The 24,065-nt window shown below is 31.9% G+C and overlaps 1 protein-coding gene across 2 annotated transcripts in view; it reads right to left on the minus strand.

Moving 5' to 3' along the window:
- The window catches only part of Lgr4 (Leucine-rich repeat-containing G protein-coupled receptor 4), an 832,616-nt gene that overhangs the window by 194,800 nt on the left and 613,751 nt on the right, over positions 1–24,065 (minus strand). For both annotated transcript variants that reach the window (XM_072523012.1, XM_072523013.1), the window contains 2 exons: positions 14,945–15,016; positions 10,561–10,701 (listed from right to left, as the gene is read on the minus strand). In XM_072523012.1, the coding sequence (XP_072379113.1) occupies positions 10,561–10,701; positions 14,945–15,016 (213 nt within the window). The remainder of the gene's footprint in view (positions 1–10,560; positions 10,702–14,944; positions 15,017–24,065) is intronic.

Consider the following 24,065-nt stretch of genomic DNA (forward strand, 5'->3'; position numbering starts at 1 on the left):
CCGCATCTATGACAAGTCGAAGAGAATCGTGCAACCTCCCAATCAAATTCTTGACAGCCAAATGCTCTCTGTGAATGATGCAGTGAACACACAAAATTCCAGGTACTGCTTGTTTCAGATGTGCAATAAATCCCCAATGGCGTCCTGTCATTGCTGCTGCACCGTCAGTAGCACAGGCAATCATATTTAATAAGGGAATCTCTTTTTCCTCAAAAAATCTCTTAATGACCTCAAATATGGAAGATCTTTTTGTATCAGTAATCAGACTTCTAACAAATAGCATTTCCTCGGCCATTTCTCCATTGTCGTCAATGAATCGGACATATTGGAGCAAAGCTGTGCTGTCACTCAGTGTACTCTCGTCAAGTTGCACAGTAAACTCTCTGCTTTTCAATTTGTTGCAGAGAACATCTTCGACATTCGCTCCCATTTCATCAATCCTTCTAGAGACAGTATTATTGCTGAGAGGAACTGCATCTGTTACTTGGCTGGCCTGACTGGGTCCCAACATAGTATCAACTATCTCGTTGACAGCTGGGAGGATGAGTTCTTCTCCAATTGTGTGCGGCTTGCCACTTTTTGCTATTAAGAATGATACCTTGTAGGAAGCAAGTAAACCCTTGTCGTTTTTCTTGGTAGCTTTTGCAATCAATGACCCAACAGTAACTCGCCTTTACGGGGTAAAAATTTAAAAAATAGGCTCCTAGATACGTAAGTCTGTAAACTATTCAATGATTGTAACTGTACATGGAAAAAATACATCCTACAAACAAAAGACTTTTACTCACCACAAAATATTGGACGGGTCTGTCTCACTTATCTGAAATGAGACACAATGGTAGATTCTTATTCCCTGGCAATTCAATGAATCCATATTTCAAATACTCCGTTGAGTACTGCCGGCACTTTTTTTTAGGTGCTGACATTTTGAGAGCAAAACAAAAGAGTAATTAATTACAACTTATTGAGAAGGCAAAGAATAAAAACACTATCTCACAATTCTCAATAAATAATTATATTGCCACACGTCGACGTCTCTGTCCGAATTCTAACATTGTGACTAATAATGATTCTAATATTGTGACGCCTCGTGTTCGATAAGATCTGTGACTAGACGAGATGTTTGTGTTATTATTACCTGCATTGGTATACATATATTTACTTTTTATTATGCTATGGATATCCGATCGAAAGTATTGTATTTTTTTCTCTATTCGTATTTTTCTCAATTACCCATTTCTCGTTTTCCGGATGCTAAACGCCCCCCTTTTCTCTGTCGCCCCCCATATGGCCCCCTTTGCTCTATCGCCCCCTGAATATCTCAAATCGCCCCCCGGGGGGCGATCGCCCCCAAGTTGGGAATCACTGCCCTAAATAGTCGAATTCTTTTCGAAAAAAAAAGTAAAAGTTTACTTCATTAGATATGTAATTTGCAAATTCCAAAACAATAATTGTTTTTTATAATGTATATTCAGCAATTTATTAGTAAACATTTTATTAATAAGCGTCTTTGGGTTCCGAAATATAAATTGACTTTGAGAGATCAGTCCAATGACTGGACCTCTGATATGGAACAAAACTAAAGTTCCGATAATATGCTATATACATACACTTCACATTTACAAACGATACATAATATTAAATCTACATATTATATCTGTTATATATCATATCCATATTATATCTAAAATATATACACAATTACGATGAGTTAGAAGATTTATTTATAAATTTTATTTATTTTATAAATCAGGTCTAATGGTTTTTTGTTTATTTGGATGATTTTCTAGACATTTTAGATACCCAGCACTACACTGTAGTATGATCAGTGAAGTATTACTTCACTGATCCTAGATATTCCTAGATCACAATAAATATCTTTGTTTGACACGAACCATGAGGCGTCTGTTATAGAGCGAGTTATGGTACAATGATTGCTGGAATTCAGTATATGCGATCACACAAATTCAATAAGAGGTTAATGCCTATCAGCACTGAACATTCTGGAATCTTGCAACACCAATTGCGACGTACTAGAACAGCAAATTTGGCAAGTGTATTTATTATAAATAAAGCATCACAAAATCACCTTTTTTCACTCTGAATATTATATTTTAAATTGCAACTAAAATCTTTGCTAGTATAAATAAAAGTTTATTTTGAGTGTTTCTGTTTTTTAAAAAGTGTTTTTCAAAAGAACATTAATAATTGGCGTAGAGTCAGTAAGGAAGTAAAAGATTCTTTGAAGATCCTCGTCACTTTTAAGTGTTTGTTCACTATTCCAAGAACCAGCACTAGGAAAACCGCCTGCAGAGAGTTCGTCCGAGCGAATTAGAAGTTAGAAGTCTTCAAGGTCGAAGGTAGCACATCAACATAATTTTTATCTTTTAAGCGAAGAAGATTTATCTTAATTGAAAAATATTTTTTTTATGTCAGACTCCTCTGAGTCCTTAGCTGACTTGAGTTAGATTTAGAAGCTAAATTAAACAAAAATTTAAATAACTGCGGAAATATATTTAATAGAAATATTAAATAATTTAAGAGTATCACCTATAAATACAAATAGTTTAAAAACATTGCAGTTTCACAGTTTTAAGTGAAAAATGTATGCATTTTTCCAAATTTTCACAGAAATCTGAATAAAATACATGAATTTATTAAAGTTTCAACAAAATAAATTTTTGCTTCATGGTATTGTAAGTAAATTAACAGGTAGAGCAAAAAGAAATTATATCTGTATATAGATGGAAAACTTGAAGTGAAATAAAAAATGCAATATTCCAAAATTTTGGAGATCAGAGGGATGAAAATTTGCTTACAAGGGACCTAGTACATTTGAGACAAGGCTCGACGGAATCTATCATGCATTTTTACGCAAAAATAATGGGACTTTTAAACTGTATTAAAAACTACATAAAACTGCATACTGTGGATGCTAATATAAAAAGAAGCAAACAAAATTTTTTTATTAAATAAGCTCTTATAACATTCCTAGCAGGCATACGAGAACGAACGGGTTTAGCTCGTAGCCTCGTTCAGAACGAGGAACAGCAATACAATATGTGCCAGAATAACACAATGTACGATATCCTCAAAGAAATCAGAGAAATCATTCCACAATATCAGGAAGAAACGAAAATTACCAAGAACGTCGACCGCAAAGACCCTCTGATCAGATGCCAGTACCCTTTCAAAAACCATTCTTGCAACAGCAAAACAACCAAATTTTGCACCTACTCAATTACAGCAACCGGTTGGGCAATTCTATCCACCGAACCAGTTCCAATCCCAGTTCCATCAGCCACTCCGGCAGCCAAACTTCAATCAATTCGGCAGACAAAATTCAAACCATTTAGCATTCAGATCCCAGAGCCAGTCATATATATGGAAACTTAAACCGGGACAGTCACAGCAGCCTAGACCGACACGAGTGGAATTTCAGGTACCACAAACAAGAGCCGCCATAATTTCAGACCAAATTACCGAGCACAGTCAAAGTTTGCCGTAGAAAAATTATATAATATACAATCCCAAGCAGATAGAGAAGAAGAGAATGCCAACTACCAGTACTAAGAACCTAATTATGAAAATTTTTCAGCAGGACAATCAAGAACCAGAATACGAAGAAGACGTACATTTTCCAGAGAACTCAAGCGAAGCAGCCGAAACGTAATAGAACTCCATTCATTTTCAGAAAAAAAGGAGTCACTCTTTATCGAAATTTCTAAGCCTTCTTTAGGACTTCTTATCGATACAGTATCCACAAAATCATTTCTTATTCCAGAAATAGCTTCTTCATATTTTTCGAATTGCATAAAACATAAACCTTTCGTAGTTACATCTATTATTTAAAATTATTCACAAAAATATTGTGCTGAAATTCCTGCATTTTCAGAATTTACTTCTGATTCGTGTCAAAACAAAAACAGATTCGTCCAATAAAATAAAGTGGAGGATAGTATTAGATTATAGGAAGGTCAAAGAGAAAACAAAAGAAGACCGATATAAGATTCCTCATATTAGCGATATTCTCGACAAATTGCGAATTGATTTTACTAAATTGAGATGGCTAAGGAAGACATTCCCAAAACAACATTTATTGTGAAAAATGTGAGCTATGTCTGTGAATATGTAAGAATGCCATTTATACTTAAGAATGCTCCGTCTACGTTTCAACGCATGATGGACAACGTATAAAGGGACTCCAAGGAGAGTTATGTCTCGTTGACATGGACGACGTAATCGTGTATTCAACATCACTAGAGAACAGATTGTAAATGTCACAAAGATATTTCAACGACTAAGAGAAGACGATTAAAAATCAAAGTCGATAAATGTTAGTTATTAAAAAAGGGAGTTAATTTTTTAGGACATGTAGTCATACAAGAAGGAATAAAACCAAAACCAGTAAAAATAGAAGCGATTGCAAAATATTTAATTCGGTAAACAGAAAAGAAAATAAAAGGATTTCTTGGACTCTTGGGACATTACAGAAAGTTTATTTGAGATTTCATAAAAATAATAAAACCTCTAACAAAATGCTTGAAAAAGGATGTGAGAATCAAACATACAACCGAATTTGTAGAATGCTTTGACACATGCAAAAAATTATTAATGAATGAGCCGTTATTTGGAATACCAGGATTTTTTCAAACCGTTTAATCTCACAACCGATGCCGGAAATTACGCTTTTGGAGCAGTACTTTCTCAATAATCATTTGGCAGTGATACACCAATTGCTTTCGCTTTCAGAACATTGAATGAAACAGAAACCAAGTATTTTTTATTTTTAAATGCATATTTACAATCTGCACATAAACAGTACAGTGAGTAATTAGTAAATGTGATGACAATATTGATTTGATTTGCGTACCGTCCAGCGACAGTTTTCCATTTTCACCTATGTAACCAGGTCTTCTGGCCAAGTCCTCTTCAGTCTTCGTTTTTCCATTGGTGTCTGATATAATTCACGATACATATGCCCACACATATAGTGGGCAACTACGTATTTCCGAACCTACTTATTTGAAAGGAAATTTAAAATACTTTCTGATTAACGCCTCTTGCAATACCTATTTTCTTTAAAGCAACCGAACTTCAAATTAATACGTTGGAGACTAAAATTAGAAGAATTTGACTACGAGGTAATTTACAAAAAAGGCAAAGGCAATAAAAACCAGGTACCGTGCCCAGGTTTTAGGCGTGGGTAGCTTTTATGACGATTTGCCGATATCGTTATCGATCTTGCGCGGCATGTAATAATTTATCTACTGATAAGCCAGTCCATTCACGAAGGTTTCGGATCCATGAGTATTTCTTCCTAACAATTCCTCTTTTTCCGTCGATCTTTCCGTTGAGTATCAACTGCATTATCCTGTATCTGCTTCCTCTCATTATATGCCCCAGATATTTGAGTTTTTTTTTATCATCTTTATTAAGTTGCCTTCACCTTAACCTACTTTGTTCAAGACTTTTCTGCTTGAAATGTGTTGGACCCATGATATTCTGAGCATTCCACTATATAAACACATCTCGAAGGCTTCTAATTTGTTCATCATGTTAACCTTCATAATCCAGGTTTCACATCCATACAGTAATACAAGATACACATTTTAGGAACTTAATTCTCAGCTGTAAGTTCAGCTGAGAATTGCTCAGAATAGATCTAAGTTTCATAAATGCTCCTCTTGCAATTTCTATACGAGTTTTAATTTTTTCGTCTGGATTTAGTGTCATGTTTATCCAAAATCCTTGTTATTTAAAATGGATAACTTTTGTTATCGGATCATTATTGACAATTAGTTGTATAGCGCCGAGGTCTTGTTTACTAACCACAAGTAACTTTGTCTTTGTTGTATTTATGCTTAGTCCATTATTAGAGCATTCTCTAGTGACTCGATATATAAGGAATTAAAGATCTTCGATACTTTAAGCCATGATCGCGGTGTCATCTGCATATCTTGTGTTGTTAATATTTTCTCTCCCGATTCGAACTCCACATTGCCCTTCCAAGGCTTCGTTAAAAATTATTTCTGAGTAAACGTTAAACTCCGTGAAATCCGTGAAAAGTTTACAACTTTTCTTAAAATGGAAACTTGGACTTTAAACGCCGATATCATGAATAAAATCGAGGCGTTTGAGATGTGGTTGTATCGAAGGATACGAAAAATTCCATGGACTAGCAGAACCAGAAACGAAGAAGTTCTTCGAAGAATGGGACATCAACGAACTCTATTAAATATTATTAAGAGGAGTAAACTAGAATATCTTGGACATATAATCAGAGGACCAAGATATGAGTTCCTTCGGCTAATTCTCAACGGTAAAATCGAAGGAAAGAAATGGATAGGACGGAAGAAACTCTCTTGGTTAAGGAATTTGCGGCAGTGAACAGGTTTGACAGCGGAACAATTGCTACACGTAGCGCAAGACCGAGATCAGTATAACAATATTATAAGCATGGTAGTCGCCGACGTTCCGTAAGGATATGGCACTCGAAGAAGAAAAACGTTAAACAAAGTTGGGGACAACACACAACCCTGTCTAACAAATCTTTGAATACAAATTTTGTCTGTTTCTTTGCCGTCCATTACCAGAATAGAAGCTTCTTGATTCCAATATAGATATTGTAAAAGTCTCAGATCTTTATCATCTATTCCAATCATTTCTAGATATTCGAACAGCCTACCATGTTGAACCCTATCAAACGCCTTCTCAAAATCTATAAAACAGAGGTAAATTAGTTTCTGTACTTCCCATGATCGTTGAAGTAGTGTTAGCATTGAGAACAAAGCTTCTCTTGTTGCCAATCCTTCTCTGAAACCGAATTGTTTATTTCCCATTGTGTTTTCACATTTCTGCTTGATTCTATTAGGAATTATCCTAAGAAGTAGCTTGAGAGAGTGACTCATGAGACTAATTAGTCTTAAGGCTTTACATAATGATGTATTAGGTTTTTTTGGAAGTGGGATCAATGTAGACTCTAACCATATTCGTAACAGTGTTCCAGTTTCGGATATGTGGTTATAAATGTTTGTTAGTTCTGAGACATTGTCGTCGTCTAGAAGTTTGAGTTCGTGATGAGCTATATCGTGATGATACAGCTGCAAAATAAATTAATGAATATTAATATAATACAAGTCTATGCACCAACAGATGACAAACCAGATGAAGAAATTGAACAATTCTATAACTAAATTAAACTCTCCGGAGCACAAAAAAACATATCGTACGAAATATCATCGCACCGATGTTTTGGTTCTTGTTAATCGCCGTGGCTGTATGTCTCGCTAAAATTTCGCATTGCGATATTCGTCGACGCACCGATTAATTGCAGCAATGTATTCATTCCTTTACCCTACGGAAATTTGTCGGACTCAATATACCCAAGACATCTACAAACTTTGACGCTGATACATGGTACCAAATGTAATTGTCTTTTGCAAGTGGATTATCAATTTCTACCAAATTAAAATACTATTAGATTTGTGTCAAAACTGTACTGAGAAATGAAATGTATCAATAAAAAAGTATAAAACAGTGTAAATAAACAAGTAAGTAATTTAGACGTGAACTAAGGATGGCAGAACAATATACAAAAGTTATTCACCATTTGGATGGTCTCATGTCAGAGTGAACTACCTATGTACATTTTCTTCGTTTTTACTTTTTCATTACCATTATGAGGCAAACTTTTGTTCTAAACTTATGCCAAAATGAACTATGTGAATAAAACAAAACATCAGCTGGAAACTAATAAATTCTGTTTAGCACCAGGGTGATAGTACTGATTGTCATATGCCATAGTAAACCATCATTCAGTCCAAGATGGCTTCCCGTGCACACAGTTCACATTGTCATAACATTGTTGATAGAAATTCTAGTGAAGATGAACTCGCTGATTTTAGTAGTGGCTCTTCAGATGATTACCATCCAAGTCCTGATTCGGATATTACAGAATCAGGTAAGATAATAATATTTATTAACATAAAAATTCATTATAAAAGTATGGTTATGTTTTGGATTGTTTGTCAATGTGAAAATGTATCTCTTTCCGTTGTGTGTCCGCTGAGAGTTCTAGTGAAATATTACCAGTTGCAGCAACGTACGAACATGGTTTTTACCTATATATATTAAAATGAAGCAAAATATTCCATCATTTTTGTATTGGAATTGTAAAAAAGAATTAAAATCACATAGTTCACGTTGGCAAAAGAAAATGCAAATTGTCTATCTTATGCATAGTGAATGTGTGTTTGAAAGTATTTTTTATGTTCATAATGAAGTTATGTTACTTGTAAAATATTTACGTATATAAAATATTAATAATTTTGTGTTTTATACAGATGAAGAAAATACCAGAGATCAGGAAGAACCTCGTAACAAGAAAAGAAAATCTAATCCTATGAAGTGGAAAAAAAATATTTGCAAGCAAAAAAGGGCAGCTGATAAAGAATATGTCAATACTTCAGGTACTGTCATATACTCTAAATCTTTTAATGACTATTCTTGCAATTGAAAATTGACATGCCAAAATAAGCTTACAGCGCAGCAAAAAGAAAGTTTTTCTAATTTGTTTAGGAAACTAAAACAAGTATAATAAGTGGTGCTGTAAAATGTAGAACGATAATAAGACGTCGTAAAAACACTGATATTTCAAAAAAAAAATATATCGTGAATTTTATATCCATTCTGAAAACGGAGATATTAAAGTATGCAAAAAAATATTTATGGAAATATTACAAATCAGTAGTAGTAGAGTACATCGCGCTTTGCTTAAGAAAAAAAGTGGAAATTTAAGTGATCTTAGAGGGAAACAAGTGCCTCATAACAAAACTTCACCATCCACAATGGATTAAATCAAAAATCACATACAAAGTTTCCCTACCATAGTCATTACTTTAGAACTCAATCCCAAAAAAATACTTGAATTGTAATTTAAATTTGTCAATAATGATAGTTTAAGAGAGAAAAATGTCGACAAAATTCCAAGCCAATCGCTTTATGAAAAAGTGTTCAGACGTGATTTTAATCTTAGTTTTAAACCTCCACGAAAAGATACCTGTCAAACATGTGACAGGTTAAACATTGAAATAAAGGCAGCTGAGGAAAATAAAGATGAAGCAATGTTAAAGGATAAGAAAATAAACCAGGAACTACACCACAGAAAAGTACAGTTAGCAGTAAAGATTAGTAAAGAAGGGAAAAATACAGTAATTAGTTTTGATTTTCAGAAAGTAATGCTTCTTTCTAAACTGACAACAGGAGTTGTTTATTATAAGAGGCAGCTTTTATGCTACAATCTTGGTATACCTAATTTTAAAAATGATGTCGGGACAATGCATGTTTGGGATGAGAGCACTGCCTCACGAGGTTCCCAGGAAATAGCATGTATGTATTTTAAAATTTATAAATACCCATGATAATAAAGACATATTGATTGCTTGATCCCATTCATGTGGCGACCAAAACCGCAATATTAACATTGCCGCGTTATAAATGTATATAGTGCAGTGTCCTAATTTAAACCTAAAGGAAGTAGTTCATAAGTTTTCTGAGCCAGGACATTCATATCTATAAAACAATAGTGCTTTTGGTGATAGAAAAAAAAATAAAATATTATCCTGAAATTTATGTGCCTACACAATGGCATAATATAATTTAAAACTCAAGAGTTAAAAAGAACAAATTTACAGTAGTATGCATGAAAAAAGAGGATCTCAAGAGTATAGAAGCAATAAAACAAAATCTGGTAAATGGCAAAAAAGACTCAAATGAACAGAAAGAAGAATGGTTAAAAATAAAACAAATGAAATTTACTCAAGACCATCCAGGAGTTATGAAATGCAAATATAAACATAACAAAAAAATACAATTTTATTCAGTAAATCTAAATAAGAGATTGAAAGACCGACCTGTAAACTTGGCTTCTTTAAACTTAAGCATTCTTTACCCTGAAGGACGAAAATTAAGTCAAGCAAAACTTAATGATATCAGATCACTTTTGCAATTCGTACCACCATGTCATCACCAATTTTACAAAAAAACTTCAACAAATGAGGAAAAATGAAATGAACAATGCAATCTAAATATTGCCATTACCATTTTATTCGTATGTATTGCTAGTTCAAATTTAATGATGTGTTAATAAACCTGATAACAAACAAAAATAACTGTTTATTTATACTTCTTATGCCAAACAGAACTAAATGCTAAAAGGTTTGCCAAAGTGAACCATGTACTGCAAACACTTATAAAAGAGTAAAACACTATTATAATATATTGTGCATATTTTATAACACCTGTATAACTTTAAACTGTCGTACTGAAAACTTTCAATTTCGGCTTTTGGTTGACTCTGGCATGAGACCATCCATTTATTATTGTCTTTAATTATTATCTTCCATTTACTAGTAATAAGACATACATATTTCTTACACTCGCAGAAGTTCATAATTAATTAATAATAAACAAAAATATATATTATTTTTCGATTTCTTGTTTTCTTTCGAGTTTTCCTACCTAACTTGTTTACAACTAGTCATATAAAGGAATACTTACAAACTTCTAAGTTGTGTCAAGTTGGCGAATGCTCCTCCATCAATGTTGTTTATTTTATTTTCCATAAGCGAGAGCTGCAAAACCGGTAACTTGGGAAACGAATCAATTTTGATATACGATATCTGGTTGTTCTGCAAGTATCTGTAAAAATAAAATATTTCTGTTTACACTTGAAATTGCAAACTATATTTTCTAGTAAATATTACAGGTTTATTTTATTATTTACTGTAACTGTGATTTATTTTGTGTCATTTTTATGTAGCTGGTAGCTGGCCCGTTTAGCAAATAGTTATTTAAGTGACTTTATATGATATAGACAATATAATTCCAAAAAATTACTGTATAAATTTCGTTTCCAAATCTGCAATGTCTTTATGATCCATTCGGTATTCAATTTTTCAATTTAAAAATAAAAATTCATGTAAACATTTTGTTTTTATTGATATACAGAGGGTTAAAATATTGCAAACGAAAATAAACAGTTTTATATGAGTATTTCAAATTTCGTGAACAACTATGTTTGTGACAAGGCTGTTTTAGCAGTTCAAGCACACTGCGATTTGAAATGGGCGTATCACTTTGGGCGTTTAAATTAATACATTATTCTCCATTCAAATTAGTTTTAACACGAACTAACTGACCGTACGTTCATGAGATTTGACGTCACGAAGGCGATAACGATGAAACTAACCGCCAATGATGAGTAACACGTTTCACTATTAGATTTTAGTATTTTTTAGCAATTTTCTTTAAAGTTGAAACACGCGTTTCTCGATTATTACTGAACACAGAAAGGTAAAACAAAAATCAACGATTACAGAAAAAAAAACTCTTTCAAGTAATGGGCGTAAAAAGTTTGGTTATAATAGAACGTTGAAGAGTATAATCCAATTTTTCAACAAAAGTTTAAAAAAAATTAAAAAAGTAAAATCATCATTTTAAAGGCAATAGAATTTCGAATATCGTGTCCAAAATTTTGAGACTTTTGTGGGCAAATAACAGAGAAAACACTGTCCCTAGGTTTAGGTGCACCGATAAAACAATGGCTCGCGATTAGGAATAGTGGGAAGTTTTCCCCTGTTGTTTTACACTACTGCAATAAAATAATGTAATTATTAATAATATATAAAGCAACATTTTTTGAAATCATCATCATCATCACTGGCTCGACAACCCTTTTTGGGTCTTGGCCTGTTCTATGATTCTTCTCCATTCCGATCTGTTTCGTGCTTTTTTTCTCCAGTTTTTTATTTTTAAGGTTGTTATATCATTTTCTATTTGTTCTAAGTATCTCAGTTTCGGTCTTCCTCTTGTTCTTTTTCCTACTGGCATCTGTTTGAATATTTTGTTTGGTATTTCGCCTTCTTCCATTCTTTCTACATGTCCTATCCAACGCAGCCGTCCTATTTTGATGAATGTTATAATATCCGGATCCTGGTATATTTTGTATAGTTCAGAGTTGTATCGTCTTCGCCATATTCCGTTTTCTTTTGTGCCCTTATATATGTGTCGCAAGATTTTTCTTTCGAAGGTGGCTAACAACGTTTCCTCTCTTTTAGTAAGTGTCCAGGTTTCTGAGCCATATGTGAGTACTGGTCTTATTAGGGTTTTATATATTTGGCATTTTGTCTTTCTTGCGACGTTATCTGATAAAAGTAGAAAGTAGAATCCGGATACAAAATGAATTAACGGAAACAATAGATGTGAAAAAGGGACTACGCCAGGGAGATGCTCTATCATGCATCTTGTTCAACATCGTGCTCGAGAAAATACTGAGGGACACAACAGTCAATACACGAGGAACAATCATTAATAAAAGCGTGCAAATACTAGCATTTGCAGATGATGTTGACATAATCGCAAGATCAAGAAGAGAAATGATAGAGGCATACGACCAAATAGAACGAGCTGCACAAAATAGTGGTCTTAAAATCAATCAGACCAAAACAAAGTATATGCAGGTAAGAAAAAACGCAGAAATAAGGCAGCCACAAAATATAACAATAGGAGAATACAACATAGAGGAGGTAAAAAACTTTAAATACTTGGGATCCCTAGTCACGTCTGATAATAACGTTACGGAGGAAGTGAAGAGGCGAATATTTATTGCAAATAAATGTTACCATGGCTTAATTAGACACATTTTTTGAAATATATATATATATATATATATATATATATATATATATATATATATATATATATATATATATATATACATACCTATATATTAAAATAAATATGGTATATGTATATAATATTAATTAAATTATTCATTATTGGCAGGCATCTGAAGAACAATTTTTACATATTTTATAAATTACTTAAGAAAGTATTGAAATTTCATAATTATTTAACATTTTACTAAAATTATTATTATCACATACTTTTAAAAAAGAAAACTTAGGAAAAAATTAAGAATTTATTTTTATTTAACATTATGTTGAAATAATAAAATTTTTATTTAAGGTTAAAATTATAAAAAAATATCATTTCACTTTTTAATCTTTTACCTATTGATGCTGAGATTGTCAACAAATTAAATAGGAAATTTAGTTTACTTCTCTGAATAGTCCATTGGTACATCGGCCGAAAAAGAACAGAGTAACAGGTTAACGTATGTACGAAAATAAATATGTATAACCATCCATTCATCCACCAGAAGGAATCTTAGCGAAGGTAACCAAAGGTGTACCTATATATTTAAAGAGGTATACTTTTTTTTCTGTAATCAAGCAGAGAGGAAGGGACGTTAGTGCCTGGTGAACCGAAGGAAACGTGGACGTGTGGTAAGAAATGAAGACGTGATTTTCCTTAACCGGCGTTTCGCGCCAAAATTATTATGCGAAATTGGTATCGTGTGATCTTTTTGACCAATTAAATAAATTCTATAAGACATAGTTTAAAAACTGCTTATAGCGACCTTATTAGATTTTAAACATGAAGCATTATACCCAAGGTAACTTAAACATTCTAAAATGTGTATTGCATGTTTTTAAAATCTTATACAGGGTCGCATAAGAGTTACTGCTTTATGAATTAGGAATTAAAAATTTAAGGATTTTAAAGCGTTATAGCGTTGACCAACTTATATTCCAACGCAATAGATCCGACCTACTGAAATGAAAATATCTGATTCCAGTAAGACAGAGCAACACCCCATTTTGCATTAATGGTAAGAACTTATTTAAATCAAATCTTCCCCAATAAATGGATTGGACAAAGAGGTACTATTGAATGATATCAGTTGGTCACCAGACTGTACTCTCTTAGATTTTGCTGGAGCGCCCTCAAGAACAAAGTATTACACTAAAAACTAACATTGTAGACCTCAAAAAAAGAATAACTACAGAAATAAGGAATATTTCTGAAAGAAAGATTATTGCCAACAAGGTCAAAAGCATTTTGAGCATTTATTCTAATGTCTTGAATACAATTACAAATAATTTCAAAATTTCACCTTGTATTATTCATAATAGACCATACATAATATAGTTCGTTAAGATAAGATTGCTAAGGAATTTTTAAACAAATAAAAATATACAGGGTGTTTGATTGAAAATAAACATTATGGATTGTGCTAGATTTACGTGAATTACCATGCACATTTAAATAATGTTTAAAAGGCGACATTTGAATTTAAAAAGTTGACTGGTCCCAAAGATTTTTATAATTTTCTAACATGACACAAACAATTTTATTCCATAAGTTATTTTTACGTTATATATTTACACACAGTAATCGAACATATAACAAGCCGATAAAAATCACTGTTTTATGATAACCCTACAAAAAATCTGAGAAATACTAATTAATCCTAGAAAATAATAGTTCCTTACAACCGATTAAGTACATATTTTGGCGCAATCCTGGATCTACCACTGATAGAATATACACGACAACCAACTAGTTTGGCGATCTGAATAGGATTGAACATAAAATATATTTTGAAAACACTCCTAATCCTAAAATGCAATCCAAGAAAAAGACGTACTTATATTTTCTGTAGTAGGTTAAATAGTTAAGATTGTTAATTACCAACAATTATTTAACAATTACTACTCAATACGTTATATTATACGTACTACATAATATTTAATACGAATAATTTGTAGGTTATCTAGAACCTACAAAACTAATATTTTATTCCTGAACAATATACTCCGGCTGATTCTTTAAATAATTTCTTTCACAAATTATCACAAAATATCCAAAAGTGGATGAAAACACCTTAAAAAACAGGAAAAGGGGGGTTAAAAATTAATTATGAAAGAATGTGCAACGGCTTTTCTTGATGTTTTTGTATCTAATTTCCAATTTATATATTGCTTTTAGATCTTTATGCGTGAATATATAAAATAGATAATTAGTTATAAGCACTTACAGAATCTCAAGCTGCTTCAGTTCCTGAAAGACTTTTGCTCCAATTTCAGTAATTTCATTTCCTCGTAAGTCCCTATAAAAAAATATAAATTAAATGAAAAAACATATAGTAAAGTTTATTACTTTTACCAACACTTTTTAAATTATGTTAGTTACATCAGTACTGCTCTGAATGTGTTTCCTTGTAAAGGTCCCGTCATTTCGGAAGGCATCTAATTTGCATATTATCGCACTGGACAGAGATCAAAATTTAAAATTTCTACCTAAGCCACGCCTTAACAGTAAATCATTTCAATACTCAGTAGCGCAGCAGTGCAGTTGAGAACAAGTTGTGTGTGTTAAATATTAGATAATTTTCTTTTCAAACAATATTGCTGAAAATGGACGGAAAAAACGTAGCGTTATTAAAGAGCAGGGTCCTCAAATAATATTTAATTTAAACATTTTGCCTACCTTCGCTTCTCTTTTGTATTGGGTGTGTCGAGAATACCATTTTCGACATATTTCTTTTTTCATTCCTTCGATGTGTCCTAAATATCGTATTCTCTGTACTTTCGTTACAGTCGTTATTTTTAGCTATTATTACGTTTACTTCGTTATTTTATTTACTACTGCTTGGTCTGTAGATAGTTATATTACTATGTGATCATCTACAATTCCATGGTGTGTTTCCATTACTACTTCATTTTTATTTACCATAATTTTTTGTAAAATAATAACCACATTACTGTAAAATAATTTTACCAAATTATCATTATTCCCCTAGCTAGTTCATTTAGTAGTAGATCGTTATCATTTTTCATATATGGAGAAAGAGTTCATAGGCTCTTGTTTTCGTAGAAAGCTCTTATTTATTTATTTTTTAATTTTCTACTATCGCTTTGAGTTATTTCTCAATGTACTTTTTTGTTTCTTTATGTGGTCTGTTTAAAATTTGAAGAATTATTCCTGCAACATACCAATCATTTTGAATTATTATTTACGTCATCATCATCATTATCCATGGCGTTACAACTCGTCGTGAGTATTTGCCGCGTTTACTATTGCCTTTCATGTTTGTCGGTCCTGTGCCCCTATTTTGTTGTTTTTCTTTGAAACATTCACATTAGTTATATGAATTTTTAAAGAGTATGTATATGGAGTTAATTTTATATCTTTAAAGTTTTCATTTACAAATTTAGATGTGCATATATTTTAGAAGGACAGCAATATTGACGGTAGTCTTTATTATATCGTTAATATATATTTAAAGATCGTCTTTAGTCCTATCCAGTCTTAAATCGGGTAGGTCCATGAAATTAGGCCTTTCCCAAAGACAAGAATATTTATGTTTACGTGACTTTATTATATCACTAAAAGGCTTCCAAGAAAATAATTAAATCAGGTAGAATTTCTAGGTACATGTAGTTGGGACCATTTATTAGCATATAATTATCCTCACTCTTTAATATTTTGGTATTGTATTGGTATTTGATATTTTGGAAAATACGCTTGACAATTAATTGCTATTTTAAAAATTCATTTTGTTAAACTTATCAATATTCAGAACTTAATAATTATTTTGTACAATAAAATAGTTTGTTTGTTCAGGTAAAACGTATTACGAAGGTATTATTGTTTTTGTCCCATCAAATATCTTACTGATAATTTTTCAAATGTTGGCTATATGTTCAAAATTATTGAAAACTAAAAAATCGCCTTTATTTAGTATAACATGTTTTAGCTGTATCTACTAAATAATGCGCGCCACTGTCATTTAGTTAAAATTTCAATAACCAATCACCAACTTATTCTTAGGTGGTTCTTATACAATTTCGACATGCCTCGTAATATGCAAATTAGATGCCTTCCGAAATGACGGGACCTGTAGCATCTGTGATGTTTTCATTTATAGACTTTATAGTCTTTAACTGAATAGTTTGCGGAGGGGAGAACTGTTTGTCTCAAGTTAGTCATTCAGAATTATGTCTGTCTTTTTTATTTTCTAATACAGATAGTTTAAGGCCTTTATTTTGGATGTGAATAATTTGCAATAGCAAAAGTTTTTCAAACCATTATTTTTTCAATAGATTTAAAAATTTAACAGATATTAAATTCAGTAATAGCGAGATAAAACTTTTAGAGAAAGGATTTAAACACAACTTGCCTCAATATAATAATAAAAAACTTGAATATTTGGGTGAAGAATATAAAGTTGCATTAAATAAAACTGCCAACAATATCGAAAAAAGTATCATTGCAAAATCTATTACCGATGTGTGTAGTGAAACTAAAAAGTACCGTTACAAGGAAAATAAAACAGCCATCTCAATTAAAAATAAATCAATAGAAAACAACATAGTGTTTACAAAAGCAGACAAAGGTAACACTACTTCTCTATATTTTCTCTTTGGGATGTATTGGCGTCATGTATTTTGTTTGACTATTTCTGTCCAATTATCTCTCGGATAATGAGTAACCAGTAATGTCCTTTATTTGGTCCGAGCATCCTACTGAAGATCTTCCTCTGGATGTTTTATCCGCTACGTTACCTTCAATTATCATTCGCTCCATGCCTTCTCTTTTTCTAGTTATATTGTCAAAATATCTCAGTGATATTGTGATCAATTGTGATAAGTCTTTATATTAAGTTCTGCTAGAATTTAGTTATTTATGCGATGGGCGGTCCATGGTATGCGCAATATTATACGGTAGACCCACATTTAAAATGCCATTATACGCTATGAATCGGCTTTTTTTTTATTGTCCAAGATTCTGAAGAATAGGTGGTGATAGGAAATATCAATGCTCGAACAAGGCGTAATTTTGTGTTTTTTGTGATGTTAGTGTTCTTCCCAATTTTGGGGTGTTTGGCTGTTGCCAATCTGGCCATTGTGATGCGTCGACGCATCTCGTCTTCGCATCCTCCACTGTTAATAATAGTGGAGCCTTAGTAATTAAATTGCCTGACCTCTTCGTAACCTGCCATGTTTTTCATCTATGCTTGGTTGTTTCTGATTCTATCGATGATCATCACTTTGGTTTCTTTCATATTTTTGTTCAAACCATATTCCATACTCACCGTGCCTAGCCTATTAATAATTTGTTCTAGTTCTTCTAGTGATGACGCTAATATAACAGTGTTATCAGCATTACGTAGGCTTTTGATTTTTCTTCCTCCTATCGTTGCTCCACCTTGCCATTCCTCAAAAACTTGACGCATAATATATTCACTATATATATATATATATATATATATATATATATATACATATATATATACATATATATATATATATATATATATATATATATATATATATATACACACACACACGTAGGCGCCACGCCCATCCGGTAGGGATCTATGGAGGACTATTACCGAGATGCAACCCCTTATCCTTTGCCGTACTGCTCCACCAAAGGCCGATTAGACACCAGCATATTCTAGTATAAGCAGCAGACTCGTTTTAGAATTTTCAACTTCTGCGTTTGCATTTTTTTTATTTTTCTGTACACCCAGCCAGAGTTTGAACGCACATCCACTTAACCATTCGACTGTGAAGCGAATGAGAGTCGGCCGTCTGACCCGCTGGCTATCTGACCGATGTAAGCATTACTTTCGTCAGTAATTCTCTTCTGCCTTTCTGAATTTTAACTTTTTAATTGCCGCCTTAATTTCTGATTTTAATATTTGAGGTTCTTTTTAATAATTTCTTTTGTCTGTATTATTGTCTCGGCCGTTACTAGTATTTCGCATTATTGTTTCCATACCTCTACGATACCGTCTGGGTTTGTTATGGTATTTCCACTATTATCTTTGACGATCTGCGTCTGCTGACACTTGACTTTTGAGAAAAGTTCTCTAGATTCCTAGCGGTCAGCATGTTCCTCTAGTTTTACACATAATATGTTTTTAATATAATTAGTTTTGTCCCTTCTGCACAAGTGTTTTATAGTTGTATTTATGGTGCATATCTCTATTTCTTTTTGTTTTGAATTTGTTATGCCGTTTCTAAGTTTTTACCTTTCTTTTACAAGATTGAGAGTCTCTTTAGTGATCCAATGTTTTTTCCAATGTCTTCAGTGATACATTTCTTTGTATATTCTCACGTTTTGTCAGGGTGTTCGGTAGTGACTGGTAGGTTAGCTTCTGCTAATGCTTCTCTAAACTTTTCCGGGTGTTTTGGAATAAATTTTTGTCTTTTATTTTTGATTGTTTTATTGCGTAACTTAACGCAAAATTCGGCTTGTAACATTTTGTGGTCGAAACCACAGTCTGCAGCTGGTTTTGTCTTTACGTTGATTATTGAGCTCCTCCATCGTTTACCCTAATACCCTAATACAGGTTTTTATAATTTCAGCATTTAGTTTACCATGTACCGTTGACCTGAAGATGCATAGAAAATTATAGTATGCGAAATCGGTCGTTGGAGAATAAATTGATTGTGAGTAAGTCTTATTCTTATTTCTTTGAAGTACTTTATAATATAATAATTTTCTAACTTTAGAAGTCTACTAAACAGTCAGACCTGTATGTCAGTATAACGTAAATTCTACTATTAAAAACATAAACTAGTGTCACGATAGAAAAATGAAACCTGGAATAAAATATATTATCAGAAATTTCAGATTTTTATGTCATTTATTGTGAACTTTTACCACCAATAGTCATAAAAATTTTATCGACTGTGTAACAGTCTTTGAAAACATATTTATTAACGAATTTGCAGATATTCCAAACTTTTTGCTTTGTTGCATTGGCTGTCATTTTTGTGTCTAGAATATCTCAAGATTCTTGAAAATCTACTTTCAGAGTGAGAAATTATAACATCCCATCGCTTTTAGTTTTTGTTTGAGATGTAACATGCTGCCTTGTTTTATTAAAATACGAAATTTGTTCCGTTATCGAATAGTATAGTCACAGCTACAGGTCGGTCTATGCAAAGTATATAGTGATTTTCTATAAACAATGTAATACATATTTGTATATTTATGATAATTATTATATTTTTGTTTTTTTTTTAGTCAGAATTACATGTGAAAATTTTTTTTTATTAAATGATACACCAAACTGTAGTGAAGAAAGAATATCAAACTATTTGAAAAACATAGCCGTACTTCAATGGAAAATAAATTTAATTTTTAGAAAAAAAAATATAAAAAACGTTTAACACTTGATTCAGTTTATTAGGAAATAGTATAAAACCATTAGCAAAAATCAAAACTTAAGTTTATTTTTAGAAATATTATACAAACAACTGTATCTCTTAATCCAGCAGCTGGGTAACTTTCCGTATGCATGTAGAGGTGGGTGGGAGTTAAAAACTATTTTATCTTATCTAAAATTTTTGGCAGAATACGAATAATGTAGGTCCCCCATCTCAAAAATTGATACCAATTTTAATAAACAACTTTTTTCTTTTATAAATAAATTTTAAAATTTGAGTATTTTAATTTACAACTAATCCCATCGTAAAGTAAGGTTAAAAATACATTAAAGATGCTATAAATGTGATAGATATATCGTTTACAGTAATATAAGTTAATATGATAAAAGTTACTAAAAAGTTTATGTTGAGAAATCGAAGATTTTGTCTAAATTTTTGTACTTATAACTTTTTACATGGTGCATATTTCTCTAAGAGCTGCACATAAATAGAAATTTTGAACCTATTTTGATAATTTTCCATTGAAAAAAAAAAAAATGGAAGAAACATTCTTTTTCATTGATTTACCAAGCGATAAACAAATAGTTTTTCGCCCTTGGAGAATCAACAAGCACGACGGGCGAGTACGTTATCGACGTTAGGCATGCTTTCAACATGTTTCAATATACTCTGTCCATATATATATATATATATATATATATATATATATTATATATATATATATATATATATATATATATATACAATATATTGGTCAAGATGACCAATTCGTTTCTAGTCATTATATATTTACTCTAATCAGGTTTAAATTAAAAACTGCATAAAAAATAACTAACAAAATATAGACATTAAATGAGAAGTAAAAAATTAAAAGAATATCTGTCACTAAAAGATTCGATTCGTAACGATTGTCAAAATTTAATAAAACTCATAACTGTCATTCGATTAATAACAATATTGAATCATCTGTTTAAATTTTTATAATAATTCTCGTTTTAAAATAATTTCGTATAAATACAATGGCCTGCGTAGCGCAAGCGGTAGGATTCTTGCCTCGCAAGCCGGTGGTCCGGGGTTCGAATCCCACCGCCGGCAAGAACATCTAGACATTTTAAAAATGTCTATAGGCCCCAGGTCGACTCAGCCTGAATAAAAATGAGTACCTTGGGTAAAACCAGGGGTAATAATAGACGGTTGAAGCGTAGCACTGGCCATGTTACCTTCCTTGTATACCGTAGGCCCTAGATATAGCAGACTACCCTGCTATACTCCCAAAGCCGCGACAGCGGTATAAAACGGGAGACTATTATTATTATAAATACAATTATTATTTGTAAACGCATTATTTATATTATATAACAATTAAATTTACTATCAAATGATATTTATTTATATTTTATTATTATTATTATTTCTTCTGAATTTGATAGGTTTGTCATAAGTAAAGCACGTATGCTTTGACAATACATTAACAGGTAGCGTTATAGCCTAACATCCCCCTGCAGGATCACTACGTTCATAACGTAGTTAATCAAACTCACATTTTTACATACATTTAAAATTAGGAGAACTCTTTGATAATAGATTACTAATTAAAAAGTGGCCACAAATATGTTTAATTCAATTATTAGTAATTAATTTTTGACAAAAATTTAATTTCGTTCATTTATTTGTTAAATTAAAACCGCTGCTTATGATGTATATGCATATTTTTTATATCAAATTAAAACTAATTTTTTTCTTAATATGATGATCAATCATTTCGTGAAACAAATGGTCGAAAATTAGGGTTGCCAAATGTTAAAAAAGCGAGGTATCAAGATAAAATAAAAGACAGCTAGTGCTCTTTATGTTTTCCTAAATAATATCTGAGATTACCATGCTGTTTATTTTGTTGTTGATCTCCTTTTTGACTTCTTCTCTTGTGGTTTTATCTTTCAACTTCTGGATGTCAGGACGTTTTTGTGCTTTTCTTTTATGGACTTTTTTCATGTGGAGTTTGAAACGTCCTAGTAAAAGATTATGGTCTGATGGAACATCTGCTCCCGGATATGTTTTTGCGGATTTTATGGAATTCTGAAATCGTTTGTTGATAATGATATAGTCAATCTGATTTATAATCATTTTTTTTTGACAGTCAGCTGGAGATTTAAAGGTGTAGAGTCTTCGAGGTGGTAATTGAAAAAAGGTGTTCATTATTGCACTATCCGTTTCCTGGCAGAACTGAACAAGGCGGTCTCCTCTATCATTTTTTGTTTTTTGGTATGTGTTAGGGATTCTTTCAATTGTTCATAGAATATTTTTATTTCCTGCTCTGAGCTTTCCGAAGTTGAAGTATATGCTTGAGTAATGTTCACGTTAACTGGTTTAGCATTAATTCTGAGTACTGCAACTCTATCTGATATTCCTATAAAACTAAGTAAACATTTGTTAACTTCTTTATTTACTATTATAGCCACTCCGTTTTGTTTCTTGTTGTAGTATCTCGACATTAGTATATTGTGTGGTTTTCTATTTCGCACTGGCCTAAATTGGGACATCTAACTTCACCGCATCCAAGTCTGTCAATGTTGAGTCTTCGCATTTCTTTAATTACGTTATTCACTTTTCCGGCCTGGAATAAACTTCGTACATTCCATGTACCAATCTTCTTATCATGCTTAAATCTAAATATTTGTGGCAACCGGGGGATTCTTAGCACCCTGTCCCCACTTAAGGGATGCCCGGGATTAAGGGCCGTTTCTATATTGCCTTGATCCATTGTGATTATAACTATTTATATACTATTTATTAAAATATATTAAAAAATAGTTTTAAATTTATTTTCTCTTCATTTCTCTTCTTGTTGCAATTACTTTTATATGTTTTATTTATGTCTCGGCATGTTTTTTGTCATGAATCTTAATAAAAGGTTTTGTTTGGAGAGGAAGTAATGATGAGAAATTGTTAAAAGTTTACAAGTGGAGTTAAAAGATAAATCAAAATATTTAAAATTTCAACGAGGAAACTTTTATAGTATATCGCCATCATCGATGCATTGTGTGTGTAAATACTGGTTGCAGGTAATAAAGAATGAGAAGTGTAATTTTTCTATATTACAGACTTACAGAAAATGCGCAATGGAGATAAAAAGTATATTTGACGAATTTTCGACTGTTTTCGATTATCGCTAGACACTCGAGAGCCAATGGTCAACTATACTCTACAGCATAAGGAGCGAAAAAGTAAATTGCTCTCGTAATGAAAATATGTAACAAGTAATTTCTAAATTGAATTAAAAATATTCTTCATCTTTTTATAATCTTATATTCTTTATAATCTCTTTATAATCTTATAATATATAAACTACCAGACCAGCTAACCCTATACCTTTTTGCAGCATCAAACGTGCAATCATAAAGATACAATTAAGCACAGAAATATAAACAGCAATTAAACAAATCTATCTTAAAATAAAATCAAATAACAATACATTCAAAAAAACCACCCGAGAAGCTATTGAAGTATAAACCATTAACTACACTGTGTCAATTTTGAAACTTATATTGGGCTATATCTTATGAAGAAAAGCTGATATCGAAAAATGCTTAAAACCTTTTCTAGGATAGTAGGGGGAACTAAAATAACATGAAACAGAACTCACCCTCATCAACCCCCTGGGCTTCATTCACCACAACCAAAAAAGTTTAAATTGCAAGCCCCTACTTGTGATACATAATTGAAAAGACTATAAAAAATGCTATCCAATGGTATAAATGATACAGGGTGAAGCAATAATTGTGAAACCAGTGTTATTTAAGAACAGCTTAAATATTTCATAAAATGCATCTGGACAAAAATAAAACTCGCGTGTACGTCCGCGATTTAGTTGAAAAGTTTAGAGAAACGCGATCAGTGCAAAATAAAACAAAAGGGTTGCACCTGGTTTCTGAATGAAGCATTCCTAATTGAGGTCCTTGGAAATTTTGTAAT

Source organism: Diabrotica undecimpunctata, chromosome 2 (assembly GCF_040954645.1).
Source record: "Diabrotica undecimpunctata isolate CICGRU chromosome 2, icDiaUnde3, whole genome shotgun sequence".
Taxonomy (NCBI): domain Eukaryota; kingdom Metazoa; phylum Arthropoda; class Insecta; order Coleoptera; family Chrysomelidae; genus Diabrotica; species Diabrotica undecimpunctata.